The following is a 23507-nucleotide window of genomic DNA, read 5'->3' on the forward strand; positions in this document are numbered from 1 at the left end:
AAAACTGAGGCCACCTCAGGGGGACCCTTGGAATCAAATCCAGGGAGGTTGTCTCTCATCAACCCATAAGGAAGGTAGTGGTGTTAAGTGAAAAGCACCTCTATTTTTCTCCAAACACCCAGGACAACACACACAATAAAGCTGGCCTTAAAATATTTACCTCTGCCTCCAATTATAAAAGCCCTGGAAACCTCAACAGCCAATCTCCGATTTAAAACTAATCCCCTTCCATAAATTACATCTTCTGCTACAGACCACCTAAAAACAGGCTTCCTGTAAACAAATCACTCTGTTGGGTTTTTTTTAAATTTTAATTAAATCCTTATTTTGCTTTTTCAAATGAAAGAGTTTGCTTCTCACTACACCAGGACAGAATTTATTAACGTTAAGCTGCTTGGAAAAAAATATCTCAGGGTTCCTAAGGAACCCAAAACAAAACCTATTTCCAAACACTCACTGTCAACAAAAGTCTAGCCACTTTAACTGGAGTCTAGTAGAAGGAGTGCAAGATTTGGAACGGGAAGATCTGGGTTTGATTCTAAGAGCTCTCTTTTAATAGTGGTGGGAACAGGAGTCAGTCACTTAACCTTGCTGAGCACCTCAGTTTTCCCAAATGAGGATCATCCTAAACCTAGTTCGAAGGGCTGAGGTGAAAAAAGAGCTTGGGAGTTGCTTAAGTGCGCCATAAGGTGAAGTGATCGTTACTACCTGTGTAAGCTGGAGTAAGTCATTTAACCTGCTCTGTAAAATGAGAGGGTTGGCCTAGAGGACTTTTGAGGCCCCTTCTAGCTCTAAATCCTAAGATCACTATCAAGCACTCTCCTGGTGTGTGATTACACTTCATTTAGCCTCTCTCCCTCCCCAAGTTCCTCCTCATTTTTCTGTCCAGCCAGGGTTTCGTCAACGACATCTGTTGAGTATGTCCAGTGTTTCCCTAGCAACCCAGCCCAGTTCTTTCTCTTATAAGGCTTTCTACTGCTGTTCAACATCCAGTTCCCCCCCATCCCAATTATCAAGCCCCTCGAATCTCCCCCCACCACTGGAGAGCACCAGTTGGGGGATGGGAGGTGGAGATTCAAACTGAAGAGTATGGCATAATTCACAATTCACAGGATCTGAGATTTAAGACTAGAAGGGAACCCAGAGGACACATGACCCAAACCTCTCATTTCACAGATGAGGATACCAAGGCCCAGAGACAGTGTGTTACCCAAGGTTTGAAGCCAGGTTCTCTAAACTGGTTGTTCTTTCCATTACCTGTAGTCAAAAATTAAATTCCATGATTCAACAAGCATTTATTAAACAGCTACTGTATGCCAGGTAGTGTGCATGGTAGGTGCTAGAGAAAGAAAGGCAAAAAAAAAAAATTAGCAAATATTACCTACCCTTGTGGAGCTTACATTCTGCTGGGCCATTTATGATGAAAGCACAAGTACTTAATACAAAGTGTGTGCAGTTTTTTGTTTTTTTTTTTTTTTTTTGTCCAGCTCTGGAACTCTCAGAGGGAAAACCCTGGGATCTCCAACACCTTTGCAATTTATGGTCTCAGAGAGTTCCCTGGGGCATTGAGAAATTAAGGGATTTTATTTTTTTACTCTTTCATGGTCACGGTCAACCCTTTGTGACCCTATTTGGGGTTTTCTTGGCAGAGACATTGGAGGGGTTTGCCATTTCCTTCTTCTTTCTTGTTTTACAGATGTGGAAACTGAAGAGGACAGGATTAAGTGACTTACCCAGGGTCACCCAGCTAGCAAGTATCTGAGGTCCCATTTGAATTCAGGTCTCTCTGACTCTAGGCCCCTCACTCTAACCACTGAACCACAAAGGTACTCTCTCAGGGTCACACAGTGTATATGAGAGGTTCAAAGCTTCCAAATTACCCAGCAAGACAAACTGCCTCACTTATAAATTAATTTCAGGAGAGGAAGAAGACTAGTAACAGGTGGCTGAGATGGATTGTAAGATCTGCGGAAAAGGGAGAGCTGAAAGTTCCCATTTTCCCAAAGTTTCGCTACCTTATTAATTCTGGCCCTTCTAACTCCCTCCCCTGGCATCTTGAGACAACCCCCCACCCCTTCCATTTCATTCTTAAGGGTCCATGATTATTCTAATTCAGCATTCAGATGACTTCATTTCCGCTCAAGTGCACCCAGGTCAACTTCAATAGAAAAAGGAGGAGGAGGAGAAAATAACCAGCTAAAAGCTATTCGGTATAAGCCAAGGCGCTCCTGATTGGTTCTAAAGGAGAGCACTAGCTGTCTTCAAAAACACCAACACAGCCCAACCACAAACTGTCCAGTAACTAACTGCACATTCAGATTTTTCTGGGGCTCTCACTGTTCCAGCTTAGAATATGAATAGGGAGCCCAGATCTGCCTTTCTGGTGTCACTAACTCACAAATGTTCAATCTGGGTGTACACGACTTTTTCTTTCCCCTTTAAAGAGTAGGCGCTTGTCACATCCCAGCGTGCTTTGGGGTGGAACTGGGTTGAGAGAGACTACATAAAAAGCAACAAGGAGTAATATGGGGGGGGGGGGGGGGAGCGGTAGAGAATGCAATCCTATTGACCCTGAAAAACAATAAAATTTCCATATCAATGTCCAATGCAGGAAACAATGGAATTCAAAATGGGTGCCAAGTCTAAATGAACTGGGCTCTCTGTCCAATGAGACGAGCCCTTCTCCTTGCACCCCCTGGCACTAGCCTGAACCACAATTTAATGTCCACTTTCAAATCCCCCAGAAATGAAGCCCAAGAGAAAGACTCCCTTTCTCATGCTAACAACTCCATTGTAAGTGATGTCTTCGGAGGCCACAGCCAGGGCCTCTGGGAAAGCCAGCCCACAGGAGCTGGAGTGCATCAGGCACCAGGGGTCTTTAACTCATTGCTGCCCAGTTCAGAGCCCCATCTAGGGTAGTCCTTCCCACAATCTCTGAAGCCTTGAAGAACTGCACAAACCCAAACTATGAGGAGTTTTTAAGCCAATTAGCACCAGGGAGAGGGATGATCTGGGAAACATTAAGAGGATGCCTATTTCTGCTTTACTTAAGGAAAGCTCTGAATAAAGAACCTGCTTCCAATTAATCAGAAATTCATCACATCTTCCTGAAAGGGTCCTCAGTCTACTAGGTCAGAGTCCTACCCGAGGTGACAGCTCCTACCCCAGCTTCTTGAGGACAGGGACTCATTCTGTTTTGTTTTTGTGTAGAAAGTGCCTTGCCAAGAATAGATGCTAAAAAGTAAGTGGGTAGCTAGGTGGCCAGGAAGACAGAGAGGCCAGGCCTGCAGTCAGGAAGACCTGAGTTCAGATACTTCCTAGCTGCATGACCCTGGACAAGTTATTTAACCCTGTCTGCCTCAGTTTCCTCATCTGTAAAAAAAAAATGGGCTGGAGAAGAAAATGGCAAACCTGGTATCTAGTATCTTTGCCAAGAAAAATCCCAAATAAGGTCATGAAAGGTCAAAACATGACTGAACAACAGCGACAAAACAGTATGGGTTGAGTTGGATCGCTTTGAAAAGTGAGACTCAAAGGTTAGGGAATTTGCCAAGAGTACAAAGATAATGAGTAGTAGAATAACCTCGTTTTTGTTCTCTTTGCTTGGTATTCAAAAGCATGCATGTTTTAAAAAACATCCATGTAGAAGGGCAATGGTGGTAAGCAGGATATTTGAGTAATTCCAGGTGGGCATACTTTTGTACCAAAAGAAATCTATTAACAACTTCATGGAACAGAAATGGGGGGACCCCAGGGGGAAAGAAAGGCAAGATAGGGGGAAGCTCACATACATTCCTTCATACACTTCGAATCTTTCCAATACTTACTAGCTGGGCAACCCCAGGGCAAATCAATTATGTTCTCCCAAGACTCAGTTTCCTCTTCTCTAAAATGGGAATAATAAATATCTTTAGCCCCTAGCTCACAGAAAAGATTTCAAGGCTCAAATGGAAAAATGTAGGATCTCTTATTCTCCAGAGCCAGGAGTAGGGAACCTGTGGCCTTCTAGGTCCTTTGACTGAGTCCAAGTTTTTACAGAATAAGTCCTTTTATTAAGGGGATTTATTCTGTGAAGTTTGGATTTGGTCAAAAGGGCTGCATTTGAGGGCCTAGCGGGCCACATGTGGCCTGGAGGCCCCAGGTTCCCCACCCTTGCTCCACAGTTTCTTCTGTAGAATGAGGGGGTTGGCCTCCATGACCTCTAAAGGCCCTGTTAACTCTAAATCAATGACAGCATGAATAAATGTTCCACAAACCTTAAAGCCTGGCCATATATATGTCAGTGTCAGTAGTCAAAGAAGCCATTAACTTTTTAAATTTTTTTAAACATTTATTTACTCATTTACTCCTAGTGATCATTGGTGTCAATAATAATTACAGCAACAATCCATCTTAAACCAATCCCAGTGGAAATTTCATAAGAAGACAACAGAAACCTTTAAAACAAAAAAACAAACAAACAAAAAAAAACCAGAGAACTTCTACTTGCTAAACCTCAAAGTGGTATTACTAGGGGAGAGGAAGGATTATTCCTTTGTCTCCAAATGCTTCCTGTCAGCCCACCCCCCACCCCACTGGGAAGTTTGGATTCAGTTAAAGGGCCACACTTGAGGACCTAGAGAGGCTGCAGGTTCCCCACCCCTCCTATAGACTCTTAGTAGGCCCAGCCCAAGAGGGATTCAGAATTCTCCTAATCCTAACAAGGTGTGAGTCTGGGTCACAGGGATCTGCCGAAGGTCAGGAGGCCCAAATAAAATCACCACCTCTTCACGATCCACTTCCGAGGGAGGGGTTGACACAAACCAGACAGAGAATTAACAAAACATATGGACAGTATCAGCTGTCTTCCGGGCTAGTGTAGGAAAAAAATTATATGCACAGAAGAAACCTTCAGGGATGACAGGGGAGGTGAAAAAAAGTGCTATCACCCTTCCTCCTCTCCCCTGCCCTTTCCACCAAATCTCCCAAGATATTTCAAGAAAAAAAAAACAGAACCCAACATCAAGGATCTCCAGTACACACACACACACACACACACACACACACACACACGGTTTTTTTTGGGCGGGGGAATAGGGGGAGTTGAGATGTTGACAATTTTCACTCAGGTTTCTGAAACTTGGTTCAATCCACCTTTCCGATGAAGGATGCCTTCTGGGAGCTTTGATTCCCACAAAGAACAGACAGGACTTTTGTTTTTCAGGTCTCATCTGAAAGAATCACAAACAGCCAACTGCATAGGGCTCAGTTTATCTGGCCCAAGCATTTGGAAGAGATAAAACTCTACCTCAGGAACACAGGCTGCTTTCAAGAATATTTAATTTATTTATTTTCCTGAAGTCCTTGTCTTTCAAATTTCAAAGGAAGTTTTAGTGTTTTCATTTTCGGTATTATTTTCCTCACACACTGAGTATCAAAATGAGAAGGCTGCCTGGGCTCTGGCAGGGAGGCCAGCTGCTATGTACCTTTCCTCCTTCCTGTCCTCTTCCTATGAGGAAAGTGTTGACAGCCTCATTACAAGGGTTGCCTTTTTTTTTTTAATTACATAAGAGGAAAAGTCACATCCTTGTTTTCAATAAAAAGATGTTCAGCCCCAGCATTCATGGGGTAAGATAGACTTTAATTTATTCATCTCTATGCCACTTATAACCTTAGGTGGCTTAGTGCTGGGTCTAGAGTCAGAAAGACTCATCTTCCTGAGTTCAAATCTAGCCTGAGACACTTATTAATTGTGTGACCTTGGGCAAGTCACTTCACCCAGTTTGCCTCAGTTTCCTCATCTGTAAAACGAGCTAGAGAAGGAAAATGGCAAATCGCTGCAGTATCTTTGCCAAAGATACAAAGAGTCAGACACAATTAAAACAACTAAACAGTAACAGCATAACTCTAATGTAACAGCCAGTGGGTCTGAGACTAGATTGTGTGCCCTCTCCGACATGGTTCCTTTCAGGAAAATGAAGGGGAAAAAAAGGAGCTTGGGATACCATTTATTACCTGGAGACCCACCTTTAAGTCATCTGCAAACCACAGTGGCTGCAGGTAGAGAAAAGGGTTAAGGCCCCATGTCAAACAACAAATCCTGGCATGAAACCAGAAGGGACATGGGAACCAGGGCAGCTGAGTTACAAAAGCTTGATTGTAGCAGCCTATTGGATTGGAAATGACTTGTAGGCCTAATGAAACTGAACTCTGGCAGGAAAACAGAATGAAAGGAATGAGACAATCAAAGGCAGGAACAAAGGGAGCCGAGTAGTTTCAGCTTAGCAAAATAAGCTTGCTTTGTTGTTGGGGAAAGCCAAAGCCGATTAGGATAAACCAATGACTAAGCATAAGTCTTCCAAACTAATTACACAGTTCACCATGTGAAGTATAATTGGAAGCCTCAAAATAAGGACTGCTTTACTTTCACAGGAGTTATAGAAAGTGAGCATTACCTAGGCCGGAGCTCAGCCTAGCTTCGTCTCCACCAGCTTAAAGGTACAGAACAGCTATATATCCTGGGAGAAGGAGAGAATTCATTAAGTCCAAAGGCCTTCTGTTTGATGTCGAAAATCCTATAAGTGAGAATTTAAGATGCCAGTGCTTGAAGGAGAGGGTCCAGAGGAGGAGGAGAAAAACCAAGGGGCTGGCACAGAGAGAAGTTCCTTTGATCCTGATTTGTTTTAATAATAGGGGCAGTTAGGTGGCTTGGTGGATAGACTGCCGGGCCTGGAGTCAGGAAGATTCATCTTCCTGAGCTCAAATCTGGCTTCAGGCACTTACTAGCTGTGTGACCCTGGGCAAGACACCTAACCCTTGTGGCCTCAGGCTCCTCATCTGTCAAATGAGCTGGAGAAGAAAATGCCAAACCATTCCAGCATCTGCCAAGAAAACCCCCAAAAGGGTCATGAAGAGTTGGAAAAACTAAATAACAACACATTTTAATAATAATAATCCAGGAACATATTTCTTTTATGAAGTTATATTTCTTTTATAAAGTTATATTGGGAAAAGCCAGTAGATTTGCAGGTACTTTCATATATATCTATATCTATATCTATATATATATTATATATATATATTTATATATATATAATATATCTATAATATATCTATTATATATATATATATATATATAAAAATAAAAAGCTAGGGCACTGGGGGCATAGCGGGTAGACCTGTGATCTCATTACTATAGGAAACTTCCAGATAAGGAAAATGTCTACTAATGCAGGTCAGCGCCTTCTCTGCAACTTACACTCTTAAGACAGTTGCCTAGAGCATAGAGATAAAATGACTTATCTAAGTTCTCATGGCCCATGTCTGTCAGAAGCAAGACAAACTTTGACCTGGGTACAAGTTAGACTGGCTTAGAGGCCAGCTGTCCATCCATTTTGGCACAATTCTCCTCTCACGAATGAAAAATGTTTTGTAAACTTTAAGGTCTAGATTTGGGCAACTGGGTCATGCAATGAATAGAGCACCAGGCCTGGAGTCAGGAAGACTTGAGTCCAAATCCAGCCTCAGACACTTACTAGCTGTGTTACCCTGGGTGAATCCCTTAACCCTGTTTGCCTCAGTTTCCTCATCTGTAAAAAATGGACTAGAGAAGGAAATGGCAAACCATTCCAGTATCTTTGCTAAGAAAACCCCAAATGGGGTCATGAAGAGCCAGATACAACTGAAAGTGACTGAACAACAAACAAAAAAGTCCAGATTTAGGATTTTACTGGAATATGAAACTTGTCAGTCAGGAAATTCCCTCTACTAAGACATATAAGCAAGGGCTCAGTAATTCATAGCATCTGATTGAGTGACTTGCGCAGGGTTAAACACTCATGTGTTGGAGACTGGACTATACAGAGCTATACAAATGTCATCTGTTATTATTATTGCTATGTGTGTCTCCATATGCCAATATATTACACTGACAATAAATCGTTCTTACAATGGTTCCGTGTTGATGGACATTTGTGCCTCATTCTAGCCCATCATCCCATCTGGACGCACTATGTTTGTAAATTAAATGAAATCAACATTCTTTAACCTTTTGTTAATGATTGAAGATAATATTGATGTACGTAGGTCTCTTTGCCCCAATCCCCCCGAAAGGATTTTAATTGCTTTCAGTGAATCTCTCTCCTCTCGGTTCCCCATCCTGGCTTATCTGCTGTAGCTTAATTTAGGCAGAATTAAAGAGGAAAACAACTAAACTTGTTAAAAAATTATAATAATAATTAAAATGTACATATAATTCTCAGTCAGTAGTGTCCAGCCTAACGTTATTAAAATGACAATGCATAGCCTTTGTGACAGCAGAGAGGCCTGAATCTCTCCCCTAGTCTGAGCTCAAATCCAGCCTCAGGCATTTACTAACTCTGTGACCCTGGGCAAAGTCATTTAAATTCTGCCTGCCTCAGTTTCCTCATCTGTAAAAAGAGATAAAAATAGCACCTGCCTCCCATGGTCGTTGTGAGGATTAAATGAGATGATATCTCTATATCACTTTGTGAACCCTAAAAGTGTAAAGGACTATATAAACGCTAGCTATTACTATTTGGGCAGCAAAATATACTGGTTACATTACTGGGCAAGGGGCTAGTTGCAAGGCTGTTCCACCAGTCTCTGCTCATAGAAGCTCATCTATAACCCACGGGCATTAAGCCACAGTCAGACTTCATTACATTTACATCCTACCAATTCTGAGTGTGCAATCAGTCAGATTCTGCATTAGTAATTTTTCCTGGGAGAGTAGTTAGAAATAATCTCTGAATTTTAAGCTATTACTCACGAGAAAGATAAGGCTAGTCCAAAGTTTTCTTGACTTTGTTTTTTTTTTTTTTTTCTCCCAAACAGAGCAAGACTTAAAACAGTTAAGGATTCAGTCAATGTGTCTTAGGTATCCAGTCAGTGAATCACTGATTTTATGTTTCCAACCCATTATTAGGTCTACCCCTGATGTGGAGGTGTGGAGGTGACCTTAAACTCTCAAAGAGTAGCAGATCCGACCAGGCAATAGGACATGTATTCATCATTTGATGGCAGGTCCAACTAAGCTTAAGAGGTCTGCCACCAATTCAATTCAATTCTGATCATATGAAAAGCAAACTGCCTCCCAAGGTAGTTTTCTGCAAAGTTCCCTACCCCAAAAAACTTTAGAAAAAGAAGTTATATTCCAGGTGGGAGTGTTTAATATTGAATCCAGGTAGCTAGGTGGCTCAGTGGATAGAGCACTGGGCCTGGAGTCAGGAAGACCTGAGTTCAAATATGGCCTCAAATACTTCCTAGCTGTGTGACCCTGGGCAAGTCACTTAACCTCAGGATGCTTTAGTCCACTGGAGAAGGAAATGGCAAAGCGCTCTGGTATTTTTGCCAAGAAAACCTCACGGAGTACCTGGGTCCACAGGGTCCCAAAGAGTTGGACATGACTGAAAGACTGACCAACAAAAACAATGTTGAATCCAAAAAATAGACAGAAGCACTGCACAAAGTAAAATTTCATAAAAGATACCAGAGAACTGAAAAACTCAAGAGTCTTAAATATTCAGCTTCTTCACTGCCAGGCCTAGGAAACGCAAGCCAAACTCCTTGGTTGGTTTTTCAAAGTTAGCTGGGGCACCCCTCCTGGAACCCACCAAAGCAGTGACTCAGCCCAAGTCCCAGTCCTACCCTCCCCATATTCCACAAGAGACTAGTGGCAGACGCTGATTCTGTGGAGCCACTTGAAGGCATAGGAAGGCAAGCAAAGGAGAGGGGATGGAACACTGGGCAGCACAGAACACAGTGCAGGGCCAGCCAGAGGTAAAGGGGATTGGAAACACAGCTGGGGCCAGCCCTCTCCCTGCAGGGAATACTCTCAACAGAGGATCTGGCTGGGTTCCTTCAACTCCCCAAATGGTCTGCGCAGCAGTGGAAGGGCAAGGAGGAAAACCATGAACAAGCATATAAGAACACGCAGATATAGGACCCAAAGTCTACAACGGAAAAAGGCTGATTAAACAACTGCCCCACAAGCAGATAAACCAACAGGGAGGAAGCTCATTAACACAGAAGGGAAAAAGAGTAAAAAATGCAAAAAAGAAATAAAAACAACGAACAATTATTATACAGGGAGGTTGTGCAGCGGATAGGTCAGGAAAACCTAAATTCAAATCCAGACTCAGATGCATACTAGCCATGTAACCCCACAATGGATAGAATGCCTGGCCTAGAGACAAGAAGACCTGAGTTCTAATTTGGCCTCAGACACTTACTAGTTGTGTGACCATGGGTGAGTCACTTACCCTTGTTTGCCTCAGTTTCCTCATCTGTAAAATGAGCTGGAGAAGGAAATAGTAAACACTCCATATCTCTGCCAAGAAAACCCCAAATGGGGTCATGAAGGGTCAGACATGACTGAACGATAACAACTCTGGACAAGTCACTTAACTTCTGTCTGCCTCAGTTTCTTCTACTATAAAATGGGGATAATATTAATACCTACCTCCTAGTGTTGTTGGAAGGATCAAATGAGATAATGCTTACAAATGATATTTGTAATTGAATTTGTAATTTGACAAACTCCCTGAGAACAGGAACTCTCCTCTACCTTTCTTTGTATCACCAGCATGTAGCACATCGCTTGGCACATTCTTCTTGTTCATGGGTTTCCGTTGTGTCCAACTCTCCATGACCCCATTTTTGGGGGTTTTCTTGCCAAAAATAATAGAGTGGCTTGCCATTTCCTCCTCTAGTTCATTTTATGGGGCTAAATTGAGGCCAACAGGATTAAGTGACTTGCCCCAGGTCACACAGCTAATAAGTGCCCAAAGCGAGATTTGAACTCAGGAAGGTGAACCTCTCTGACTCCAGGCCCAGCACTGTGCCATCTATCTGCCTGTTTGGTAGGTGCTCAATAAATGTTTACTAACTTCCCAGAGCTTATGGAATAATAGAAAGAAACTCCAGAGTGGTTCAAATGAGAAACAAAACTTTTAAGGTACAACAGCAGGAAGGAAATTAAGTCAGAAACAAAAGCTATCCATGCAAAAATTTAAAAGACAAATGAGAAGGTAGAAAAAATAAAAAAGCACAATGAAGAATTTTTCCAAAGAAGCAGTGACTCTGAAAGAGAAAACAACAGCTCTAGAACACAAAAACACAAGAGTGGAAGAGTTGGCATAAAGGAAGCAAAAAGCAACAGCTATAAAATATATGAATTTGATATACAAATGGAAATAGCTGAGCAGCCAAGGATTACTCTGTTGTCATGAGAAACTGCAGAAGAGGAGGGAATATTATGTCTAAAAAGTCAAGGATCTTAAGCTGCAACCTAAAATGACATATCCTCCAAAGTTGAACCTAATCACAAATTAAAAAAAAAAAAGTTGGGCCTTCAATAAAAGAGAACCATTAGAGGCTTTCCTTGGAAAGGGAGATTTTTTTTGAGAAAAACATTCAGCTTGTAAATGCTTCAAGGAAAAAAAAAAAGAGTAAATAAGTATAATTATCATGAAATGACTCTTATTAAGTACTTACTTATGGTTAAGTCCTTTCTTAGGTAAAAATAAAGTCCTCCTCAAAGAGCTTGTATGGGGTGAAGGAGAGGAAGCAACATATATGTAGATAAGTAAATACAAAGTATGAGAGGGGCAAAGGGAGGGAAGGAGAGAAGGAAAAAAGAAGAGAGTGAGAGGTGGGGGAGAGACAGAGAAAGGCAGAGACAAACAGAAAGGAAAGAGAAATAGAGAGAAAGGAGAAACAGAGAGAGAAAGAGGAGAGGGAGAGAAAGAAGGTGAGAGGAGAGAAAGACAAAGAGAGAACTACTAATTAAGTGGAAGAAGGGAAGGCTTAGTGGAGGAGGTATCCCTTTGAAGAAAGAAAAAATGAGATTCTAAACCAGGTGGGGTTTTTTTGAGGTGAGGGAGGAAGGCAGGGAAGACTTATAAAAACTTCATTAAGGTGTAAAGGGATTACAATCTTTATCAGTGGAGGGAGCACAGGCACAGATAAAATATCTTTTTTAAAGTAATGAAGTAAATATCAGGCATGCTATTGTTTTTATTTTTTTCATTAATACGCCATTTTGCTTACTAACATCCATTCACATCAAATACATACTGTATTTAAAAGTAACAAAAGAATTTTAAAGATTGTGACCAAGATTTTTGCCCCATTAAGATTACCTGTTCCCACAAATATACACCCGAACTCCCCAACTGTTATTGTAAAACAGAATTATAGACTCAGAAAATAACTGAGCCGGAAGGGGCCTTTAAAATGATCTCATCCAACCTCCTCATTTTAGAGATAAGAAAATTACACTTCAGAGGAGATGAAATGATGTGCCCAAAGTCTCACACCCAGGTAGTGGCAACATCAGAAGGAACTCAGAAAGCTGGCCATCATTTATGCTCCGCTGTTATCCAGCAACAAGGCTAGAACAGTTCCTCAAGTCTGGTTGCTCAAATTATAATCCCCTTTTGACAGTGGTCCAATTTGATGACCTCATTTAAAATATAAACAAATAGCTATATTCCCCTCTCAGGGTGTTAAACCAGAAAATCTTGTGTCAGGGGAGCTGGAGGTAAAAACGAGACACTCATTTCCAATACCCAATCTCCGACGTAAGTGATCTCAAGTTCCTTTGGTTTGTCATTCTCTTGTCCGCTATACTGAAAGGAGGAGACCGGCATGCAGAGCTCAATAGCAGTACACTGGGCTGCTGTCTGCAACAAAAACTAACAAAGTACCCATCTACTGTAGTGATGCGAGAGGTCTCTTAGTGCACTGAAATACAGAATGCAAAACAACAAAGCACACGAGTCCCTTGTTTTGTGGTGGGACAGGTGGAGTGTTGCCAGGACAACTAAGGTTCAAAACCTGAGCCTTCGACATTTATTTGCCATGTGACCATGAGCAAATCACTTCACCACTGTGCCTTGGTTTCCTCAACTGTGAAATGAGAGTGATGATACCTGTTTCTACCTCGCAGGGCTGTTACAAGGTTATTATATGACAATGTATGTAAAGAACTTTGCAAACCTTCATCATCATCATCATCATCATCATCATCATCATGAGGCTTCCTTCTGGGCAATATTAATGGGCACATAGTCATAGGATTCTAATACAAGAATCACTCAACTCTTTTATTTACATGTGCTTCAAATCCCCCAAAGTGATTATATTCTCCTTGAGGCTTGGATGATTTTTTTTTCTAGTGTTTTAACATCTCTTCGTGGATGATAACTTTTGGAAAGCATAAGAACCTGGACAAACTCAAAGACCAAACATGATTCCAGAAGACCCAGGTTGAAGCATGTTATACGGAAAGTTGATGGACTCAAGATGAAGACTAAGACAAACACATCTGAACGCAGCCAATGTGGGAATTTGTCTTGCTTGATAATGGATATTTGATACAAAGGTTTGATTTTTTTCCAGTGGGAGGAAGATGAGAGGGAAAGAAAAAAAATGTTTGTTTCTTGAAAAAAAGAAAAGAAAAACTGAAAAATAAAAATAGTGGGTGGGCATATATTTGCCTAAAGGAACTAAGTCTTATACTTGATATATTAGGATTCTGGTGCAATCCATATGTAGTTCTAAAAGTTGGGCAGACACAACTCACAAGGACAAAAGATGAGCCCAAATGAAACAACAGGATATTCTGGGGACAAGCCAAGGGGAAATGCAAGCACATGTATTAAAAACTATTATTATCATTGAAAATATGAGCTAAGGGAGCATTATGGTTTTGATATATCCAAAACCCTCCTTAGTCTTTTAATAAAAGGCTTGATAAGTTTACACATCCTGCCGGATTCTGTAAATGTTATTGAAAAATTAAATGAGTGGTTTTATACACAGTAAGTACCAACTGGGGGAGGATGTATGTATGTGGGAGAACTACAGTTAACCCATTCCCTGACAAAAGTGGAGTTGTTTTAAGAGTTCGTTTATATGTCTGCTTTCCAGTGTCATGAAAAGAGAATTAAATGGGAAGAATTCAGAAAAACTTGAGAAGACTTGTATGAACTGATGCAAAGCCAAATAAGGAGAACCAGAAGAACAACATACAAAGTAACCACAATCCTCTAAAGGAAAATTATACTGAAAGACAGCAGAACTCGGATCAATACTAGGGCCAATCATACCACCAGAGGAGTGAGATAGCAATGTGTGGTCTATAGGTTTGGGAAAAGGTACAGGAATAACTCTTTTTCACAAGAGAAAACTACATTGGGGAAATGATCATGGGAAATGTTAACCATGGCTAAAAAGTATCAATAAGACTTTTCTAAAAAAAGAACATTTAATGAGAATCTAAGAGACATGTGGTCAAATTCCAGCTCTGCCACTTACTGGCTATACGACCATGGTCAAATCACTTCTCTTTTCTCATGTGTAAAATGGGTACTTTAAAATGGATACTTTAACAGGATTACTGATACATATAAAGTGCTTTGTAAACTGTAAAGTGCTATATAAGAAGCTTTTTATTAGAATTAGAATTTATTGAAAAGAATTTATTCAAATAGAATTTATTAAATTTTGAAGATTTTAAAAAGCTAATATAAACATAAAAAGAGAGAGACTAAGGTTATGGAATATTACATATACCCTCAGTCAGTTGGTGTGTTGGTTTTGCCAACTTGCTTTTTCCCCCCTCTTTCTTTTTTTATTCTCTGATACAAGGATTAGATCTCTGGGTAAGGGAAAAGGGAAGGACACGATCAGAAGTACAGCTGTTGTAAAAATAAAAATGCCAACAAAATATGTTCTAAAGGTAATAAAAAAATCCCACAATTTTAAATGTGTTTTGTTACAAGTTTTATTTTATTTTTTTAAGAAGACGAGACTTAGAGGTAGGGGTATAGAGGAGAGATTCAGTGTACTGACAGGCAGGAACCTGTTTGGAGCAATGTAATAAGTGTTTCCTAAGCAAAGTCAATTTCCTTTTTTTATATCCTTCAATATGTTTATAAAATTCCAAAACAGGTTAAGACTTGAAGGGAAAAAAAAAGGATTTTCAACTCATGAATGAGAGCATCTCTACTACCCTTACTCCACAGTGGGCTCATCATCCGATCAACATATAACCTACAATGGAAATTAGAGGGTTCAACTCCTTCCAGACTCCTCCCCTAGCAAGGTGGTGTTAGATGTTAGACAACACTTGCCTGGTATTTTAAGCCAGCTTTACAGAGAAATACTCAACCAATACGTTGGTATTCCATACGGCCTTCTTGGCATTAATCATCACTCACCCAAGGGAATCGGCAAGAAGCTATTTGTAAAGTTGTTTCAGAATCAACCTTGGGGGACAGCTGTGTCAATGTGCCAAATTACGAAGGACAGGATAAAGAGTTTTGATTTTCTGTTACTTGGCTTCGATCCCCATGTGGGTCGATTAACTTCACGTGGAGAAAAACTCCACCCCAAGGCCAAAGACTATAACCTTACTTACTCCCATTCAGTGATCTCACAAATGCATGCTCTTGGTTTGGATGGGAACAGTGAGAGCAAGTCATCGGATAGGTTTATTGTTGCCCTATACCTACTCCAAGTTCATGGCCTAATGACTATTAGACATAGGATGAGAGATTTAGAGCTGGAAGGGACCTTAGAAGGCAACTAAGTCCAACTCTTTCATTTTATAGATGAGGGAACTGAGGCACAGAGAAGTTAAGGCACTTGCCCAGAATAACAGAGACAATAAGCAGGATTTGAACACAGGTCTTTCTGCCTTCATATTCAGTTCTCTATCAACTACTGCAGGGGGTCTTAACCTGGAATCCATAGATACCCCACCACCACCAAGGGGTCTGTGGAGAGATTTCAAGAGATTCCTGAACAAGGACAGGGCGAAATTTTTATTTTTATTTTTACTAAGCTCTAAGTGAAATTTAGTACTTCTTTCAATTATTTTAAAACATCATTCTGAGGAAAGGACCCCAGATTCCAACAGATTGCCAAGAGTCCAAGACACAAAATAAAGGTTAAGAGTCCCTGCACTATTACATGCAGGCTCTCCATCACTCAATAAACTAAGGATCTTATGATAACAGAAGACTGACCATTCCTAGAAAATGACATCCTCTAAACCAGAGGCGTACAAAGTGTCAACCCTTTGGAGTCTAGAAGAGTCAAGAATATCACAGAATCTGCACCAGAAAAAGGACCCTCACACAATAAATTAAACAATAAAGCAGACCTGGAAGAGATGGTGCAAAGCTAAGGAGAGACTGAGTCACCTGGCAGTGTGGTAACAGCCACCCTCTCCCCCAGAGGCTCAGCCACTGTGGGAAAGCCCAGTAGGGAGTCAGGAAAACCCAAGTTCAAACCCCACTGCAGATAATTAGTTACTGGCTGTGTAACACTGGAAAAATAATCACTTTACCACTCTGTGGCTCAGTTTCCTCACCTGTAAAATGGGGATAATAAGATCACCAACCTCACAGCAGTGTTGCAAAGGTCAACTGAGATACTCTATGCAAAGACCTCTGCAATCCCCAAAGTGCTCTATAAACGTGAGGTGTTATTATCCCAGGACAGCAATGGGGATGGCGACATAACAGCTGCCCCACTTGAAATCAATTCAACGAACATTTTAATTAAGCGCATAGTGTGCACCGCACAAGGCACGATGCAGGGTGCTTGAACACACATGCCCAAGAAAGGCGCCTCTCAGAGGAAAATGCCAAGCTCAATGGGGCCCGATTCCCCATGGAAACGGAGCAAAAAAAGGGGTCCTCAAGGCAGAAGTAAATACACAGCAAAAAGACCACACTCTTTCCTGACTGATTTATGGCTTTAAATGTTGCTCCCAGCCTGTTCTAGGCAACAAAGGCCTTAGGGATAGTTTTACTGCTATCTCATAGACGTTCAGCCTGAGAACTCTTAACAGCTATAGGTTGGTTGCATTCAGTCTCTCCCTTGGGTGTCTTAGCAGAGAAGGGCTCAGCTGTACAGAACCCAAGAAAGCCTCCTCCATCCATGTTTATTTCAATTTCTGTGTCTCTTAATCTTTGTCTCTATGTCTCTCTCTCTCCTTCCCTCTTCTCTCCCTTTGTCCCTTTCTCTCTCTCTTTCTCTCCTCTGGATTTATTACAATTTCCACATATTTTTTCCCTCCTTCTTACAGAAGAACAATCATATAATTTCCATAGCTTTGGACCTTTTCATTTGGGTACATTATAGACATATGAAGGCGTAGATGAGAAAGTCTTAGATCTTACTTTCTAGACTTAAAGGAGTAGAATAAATGTCATACTAAAATTGAATTTGCTCCTCTTTTTTACATTTTTGCACGTTTTACTGGTGCCTTTTGTCTTTATATCATATCAGTCTTTCCCCCCCCACTTATTTCCCCCTCCAGATTCCACATTCCTAGTGACAAAGAAAACAATTCAGCAAAATCATCCAATACACAAACCACACCTGACAATGTCTACAATATTCAGTCCTATTAGTTCTCCACTTCGGTCATGAGTGAAGGGTCTGTTTCACCATCTCCTCTCTGGACTGTTCACTGGTTTTTCCGTTACTCAATAGCCCAACTTCCTTTTACTAATCACTTTCATTTACAACTACTGTAGTCATTCTACATCTTGTTCTCTTGGTTCTGCTCATCATTCTCTGTGTATCAGTTCATATAAATCCTCCTACGTTTTCTCTGAAATTCAGTCAATGTATTTTCCAGAAAGCAACAACATCAGACCAGGTAACTAATGACTAAGAACCCTCTTCTCTAGTTTCTGTCAAAACCACCATCACCTAAGACTCATAATCCAGACTCTTTCCAAATCCTCAGCCACTAATTCCCCACCCCCACCCCTAATCTCCTAGCCCCTCCCCCTATGTGATATCAAAATGCCATCAAGATCAGACTGAAAGGTCATGGAGGTCTATACAACACAGCACATTCACTACAAATCTGACTCTTCCTTCTCAACTCCTACTGATTTCATCTGAACTTACACATGAACATGAGTCAGTCTAGGACTTTCTGAAGGTAGCAAGAGAACTCCAGACACAAAATGGATAACCTTCTGGCTCCACCATCCAAAACACAGGCACTTACCTTGCCAAACTGCTCAAAATATTGCTTTACATCTTCTACAACTGTATTCGCAGATAATCCGCCCACAAAGATTTTCTTTGTCCTTGTGACCATCTGCAAGACAGAGAGAGAGAGAGAGAGAGAGAGAGAGAGAGAGGTTAACCAGATTACTTGAAGTTATCTACTATTTTTCCAAGCCACTTGCCCAATCTGATTGATTGGAATCTTTCTCCAGGAAGCCAACTAGAATCTATTCAAAATTCAAGTGGATTCTGTAGGTAGTAACTGGTTATTTCCAATTTGGAGACTTGCTGTAATCCACGGACTGGAGATCCAATTGTAAAACCTGTGAGTTACTAACTTAAACAGAAAACACAACCGTTCAAAGCTATTTTGCTCCTAAGAGACCTAAGTATAGGGGGCGGCAGGGGGGAATACCCATCGAACCACTAATGACAAAACACACTCAAACAGATGATTCCTTCAGGTAAGAAGTGATGACATATCACTTTGTATCTTAGCACAGATTTATGGCTCAACGGTTCCAGAATCACCTTTCTAACCAGTGAGCCTGGAAACAGGAGAAGGGACACAACCATCAGAGGAAAGGAGTCTTGTGGATCTGGGCTAACAGGTCCTGGGCCTGAAACCCAGCTCTGCTACTGACTTATGTGACCTTTGAACAAATTCCTTCACCTCTCTGGGCCTCAGTTTCAGCATCTGTAATGGGAGAGCATCAGACTATTAAGATGGCTTTCCACCTCTAAAACTCTGAATCTGAGATGTTTGGAAGGAGGTGGTTCCATAACAGTAAGGACTGGTGGGCTGTAATAAGGCCAAAAAAAGGAAGCTTTGCATGAAAACTCAACACAGCAGTCTGAGCCCCTTGGCAACGGAGGAGTATTCACAAGAAAATAAGTTGATTTCCCTCCATACACACAACGGAAGGACTGAAAATTTTAATGCTACACAGGTAGAGGCTAATAAAAGTTGTGGGTAACTTAGCTGCGCACAATTAATGCACAATGTAGCATATGTGCATATAAAGGCATATGCATACCTATGTATTTTATAGGTATAAAAAAGTTTGAAAATTACAATAATCCCTTCCACGTCGCAACTTTCCCCATCATGGTTTCGACATATCATGGGTCGCGTAAGAAATTAAATGGGAATTTGGGGGGAGTTTTGCTGAAGCCACAGACAATACAGAAAAAGTTTAGAAACTCAGAAATGCATAAAATATATGTATAGTATTGTGTGATATGAACGTTTAATACCATAATAATTCAGAATTTTTCTCTGGTATGAAGGGAGGGCCAAAGAATTTTCTGTGGATTTTCTAGATTGCAGGCGGGGCACCACACTCCTAACCTCTGTGATGTGGAAGGGATAATTGTACTTGGGTAAAAAAAAACAAAAAACTATAGTTGGAATCACCACAAAGTAGCATAGTGGGAAAAGCAGGAGAGGAGAAGTTAGGACACTTGGGATTTAATGCTGCTAATTCATTGTGAACTTGTGACGAGTCACTTTACCATCTGGGTTTCAGGGACCTGATGGGAGGAGGAGGAGGGGGAGGGAGAGGAGGACTAATAATAGTGCAGATGATAACAGTAATACCAAACTAGCGTTTACAGAGCACTTGGAGGTTTGCCAAGCTCTTTACAAACATTAACTCTTCTGGTCTTCATAACACACTAGAGGTTGGTGCTATCATTATCCCCAGTTTACAGATAAGGAAACAGAGGCAGACAGAGGTGAAGTGGTTTGCCCAGGATCACACAGCTAGTAAGTTATTGAGGCCGGATCTGAATTCAGATCTTCCTGACTCCATGTCCAGAATGCTTCTGACTGCTCCACCCATGAGAAGTATACTGGTTGACTCCAAGGTCCATTCTATCTCTGACATTTTGTGGTCCATGAATAATTCACAGTGACTCTCAGTGAACAGGTGGGCAACTGATACAGGGAGTTGGAGTAAAGAATTCTTGTTTTCTTCCTTTCCTAGAATGTGTGTTGTCCTAACGGCACTACGTCTACCTGAAATCTCCCCATGTTCCAGCTTCTCCTAGGGTCTTTTCCCACTCTTCCTGGAGCCATCCCCCCCTTAGAGTCATCAAGATTCTTCTTCTGATCCTATCCTGACTGAGACCAAGGGGGAAAAAAAGTATATACAGAAATTCCACAAGTTCTTTCTAGATCCCAAATTGAACCACTTTCCCCAACCATCAACTTTCACTGGCCCCCAACAAATTGACTTGATAAATTTTTCAAGCTTTGCCCATATTGGAAAAGGTGATATTTACATACTAAACACGGACTTCAAAAGATGCCTATTAAATAGACTGTGGATGAATCACAGAAGACCACATTAAAATATCATATTTCGAGCTGAAAGGGTCACTAGAGGTCATATCATCCACACCCGCATTTGACATACGAAGAAAACTGTCAGGTAGAGAAAGTTGTCTTGCCTAAAACCACACAGGTAGTAAATGTCGGAGTCAGATTTAAACCCAGGTCCACCGGGACTACAAATCCAAAGCTTTTCCCCAAATCCAAAGCTGTGTCATGAGTCCAATCCCCCTTTCAACTTCACTTACATTACAATTTCAAAAATGCTTTGTCTGCACTTTTAATTTAATTCCAGATTGGCAGGGGCTCTTGACACTTTAGGTCTAAATCCCCCCCCCCCAAAACTGTAATTAATGGACTGCAACCAAACACTTAAATGATTTGTAAATAAGCAGTGTGTTCCCGTTCCCATTTCAAAGGGATCCTGGGGGAATCCTCTTGTCACATGAATAATGATTCCCTAATTTCTGTTTTGTAAATGGGATTCCTATCTTCCTGTAGTTTTTCTGAGTGTGTTTTCAGGCAGCCCGTACCTGTATTCCCACAGGGCTCAGAGAATGAAAAGACTGAAAGTTTTCTTCATTCCAGATTGCTAAAGCAAACCATGTGTTCCAGCCCCCAGTAATAGGAAAGACCAAAGGCCTTATTAAATGAAAACTTTCTTTTTACATCCTCCATCACTCAACAGCTGTGGCACAAACATGAAACTGGACAAAACTTTGGAAAACAGGATCCACCAGATAACAGAGCCACGAAGACTGCCCAAAAGTCCTTAAAAAAAAAACAACCATAAGAACCAAACACACACACACACACACACACACACACACACACACACACACACAAAAAGCTACAGTCATAGCCAAAGGGTACAAAGGTATCGAAAGTTTCTAAAACATCCTCCCCGAGAAGCTGCTTGGTCACAGTGACTAAAACCCCACTCTTTGGGAAACACTAAACGGAAATGATTTTAATCAAAACCTTCCAGACATGAAAAGGCCAGTGGAGAGATGCAAGACACATGGTTAGCTGCTCACCGATGTTGCCCCTGCAGGAGTCAGGAGCACAGCCATAGAGAAGCTATGAGCTCGCTTGCGGGTTGACCTCTTCTTGTTTTTCCTACCAAGGGAACAGTGGTGGGAATGGAAATGATTTACTCTGGGAATCTAGCCTCTATGGGTTGTGAGTAGCTAAATGATTTGCATATGGGGGACCAAGAAGAAGGAAAGCCCAATGCCCTTCTCATCTTAGCCCACTTTTATTTCTATTGCCCTTGAGGTGGAGGGGAAGGAAGGAAGAGTCTGGTTGAACCTCGCCAGAATCATGGTGAGGCTACAGTCTAAATGTCTTCTTCTTTAATCACCACAATTCAAATAGGGTGTGTGTGTGTGTGTGTTCACAGAGTGGGAGGAGAGTTAAACCTCATCCTTCTCCTCTAAACACTAAGGACTTTTAGTCAATGAATCAGTTCAAATTTAACCAAGACCTAAAAAAGGTTCAAAATCATAGCAAATATTACAATTAGCACATATTTAAGCAATACATTTAAACAAGGTGCCAGATACTGTGCTAGATGCTAGGGATATAAAGACAAAAATGAAACAGTTCTTCCCTCAAGGAGCTTACATTCAAATTCAACCTGTGACATTTAGGACCTCTATGACCTTTCATAGCTTCAGTTTCCTCATCTGTAAAGTGAGGCAGTTGAACAAGATGGCCTTGGAAGTCCACTCTAGCTTGACAACTATGAACCTGTAAACAGACTACCCCAAACTTGTCCTTGGGCAGACACAGGTTTGAAAGCCAGAAAAAACACCCATAAAAGTTGGTAAAGCATCTTCTCAGGACATGAAAGCATTACTTCAGGATGCTAAATTGGCCAGATAATCCAAGGGTTTAGGCCACTGGCATTTATCCCCGATCTGACTATGACTGAAGTGGCGCAGGGTACCCTACATATCATCTGTGAACAGTCCCACTCAACATCTACAAGAGTCCCATCATGCCCTATGGGAAAGAGAAAGAATCATAGGTCCTGGGTCTTTCCCACTCCCCAAATGCATGTGTCACCTGGGACTTTTCCAGGGCAAGGTCCTCTTACTGTTCAGCCCCACATCTGGTCATTAAAATGGTGCAATCATTAACTCAAAGGAAGCATTCCTTGGCCTGGGGGTGCAAGATCACGGTGCCATGCTGGCCAGCCACACACAAAGAGCCAGTCACTTCTCCCTGAGCAGACAATCCCAAAGATCCATTATGCTGCTTGCTTTTTTTTTTTTTTTTTTTTAGAATAAAGAAGCAGCATGGCATAGTAGAGAGAGTACTAGCCTTGGAATGAGGAAGACCCAAGTTCAAGGAAGGAGGGAAGGAAGGAGGGAAGGGAAAGAGAGAAAGGAAGGGAGAAGGGAATAAAGGAGGGAGGGAGGGAAGATACCCTTGGAAACTTCTCTCTTTCCATCTGGTGTGTCAGATTCTAGGGCTATTGGTTGGATTTTTTGTTTATCCAAAAAGTAGTAAAATAAAGATAAAATATTTTTAGAAATGAACTTGAGGATTTCCATGTCTGCTACTTCCTACAGAGACTGAGGATCATTTGAGAAAACAAATGGACACTGTTAACCAAGTAGATCTGAAAAACAATAAGCATGAAGACAGCAGGACACAGGGGGAAGATCACTGAATTCAGAGTCAGAAGCCCTGGTTGAATCCCTGCTCTGCTGCTTACCTCCTATTCCTGACCCTTGGTTTCCTCATCTATAAAATGGTCAAGGGGGAGTGGGGGGGAGGTAGGAGGGGGAGAGGAAGAAGGATGGACTAGATGACCGCAGGTCACTTGCAGCTCTAAACAATGCCCCCTCCCATCATCAAGCATAATAAACACCAACGCTGGAGGACAGACTATGGGGCATGAAAGGGCTTTGGAGAGCAATGGCTGTCTACATGGTGGGGCACACAGAGAGAAGCCAGCCCTCACCATCGACAATTTCCTGAAAGGGCCTTTCCATTTCTTGGCTATATACACTCCCCCCTGCAAGAGAACACAAGCCATTTGTTGGCTTGGCAATACTTCCCAGCCTCACACTTACAATAGCATCTTTTCTCTGTTCAACTCTGCCAGCTTTTACTG

The 23507-nt window shown here is 41.5% G+C and overlaps 1 protein-coding gene across 6 annotated transcripts in view; it reads right to left on the reverse strand.

Moving 5' to 3' along the window:
* MSI2 (musashi RNA binding protein 2) overlaps positions 1 to 23507 on the reverse strand; it is a 525661-nt gene that overhangs the window by 334262 nt on the left and 167892 nt on the right. For all 6 annotated transcript variants that reach the window (XM_036754986.1, XM_036754987.1, XM_036754985.1 and 3 more), the window contains exon 6: positions 18044 to 18136. In XM_036754986.1, the coding sequence (XP_036610881.1) occupies positions 18044 to 18136 (93 nt within the window). The remainder of the gene's footprint in view (positions 1 to 18043; positions 18137 to 23507) is intronic.

This window comes from Trichosurus vulpecula, chromosome 4 (assembly GCF_011100635.1).
Source record: "Trichosurus vulpecula isolate mTriVul1 chromosome 4, mTriVul1.pri, whole genome shotgun sequence".
In the NCBI taxonomy this organism is placed as follows: domain Eukaryota; kingdom Metazoa; phylum Chordata; class Mammalia; order Diprotodontia; family Phalangeridae; genus Trichosurus; species Trichosurus vulpecula.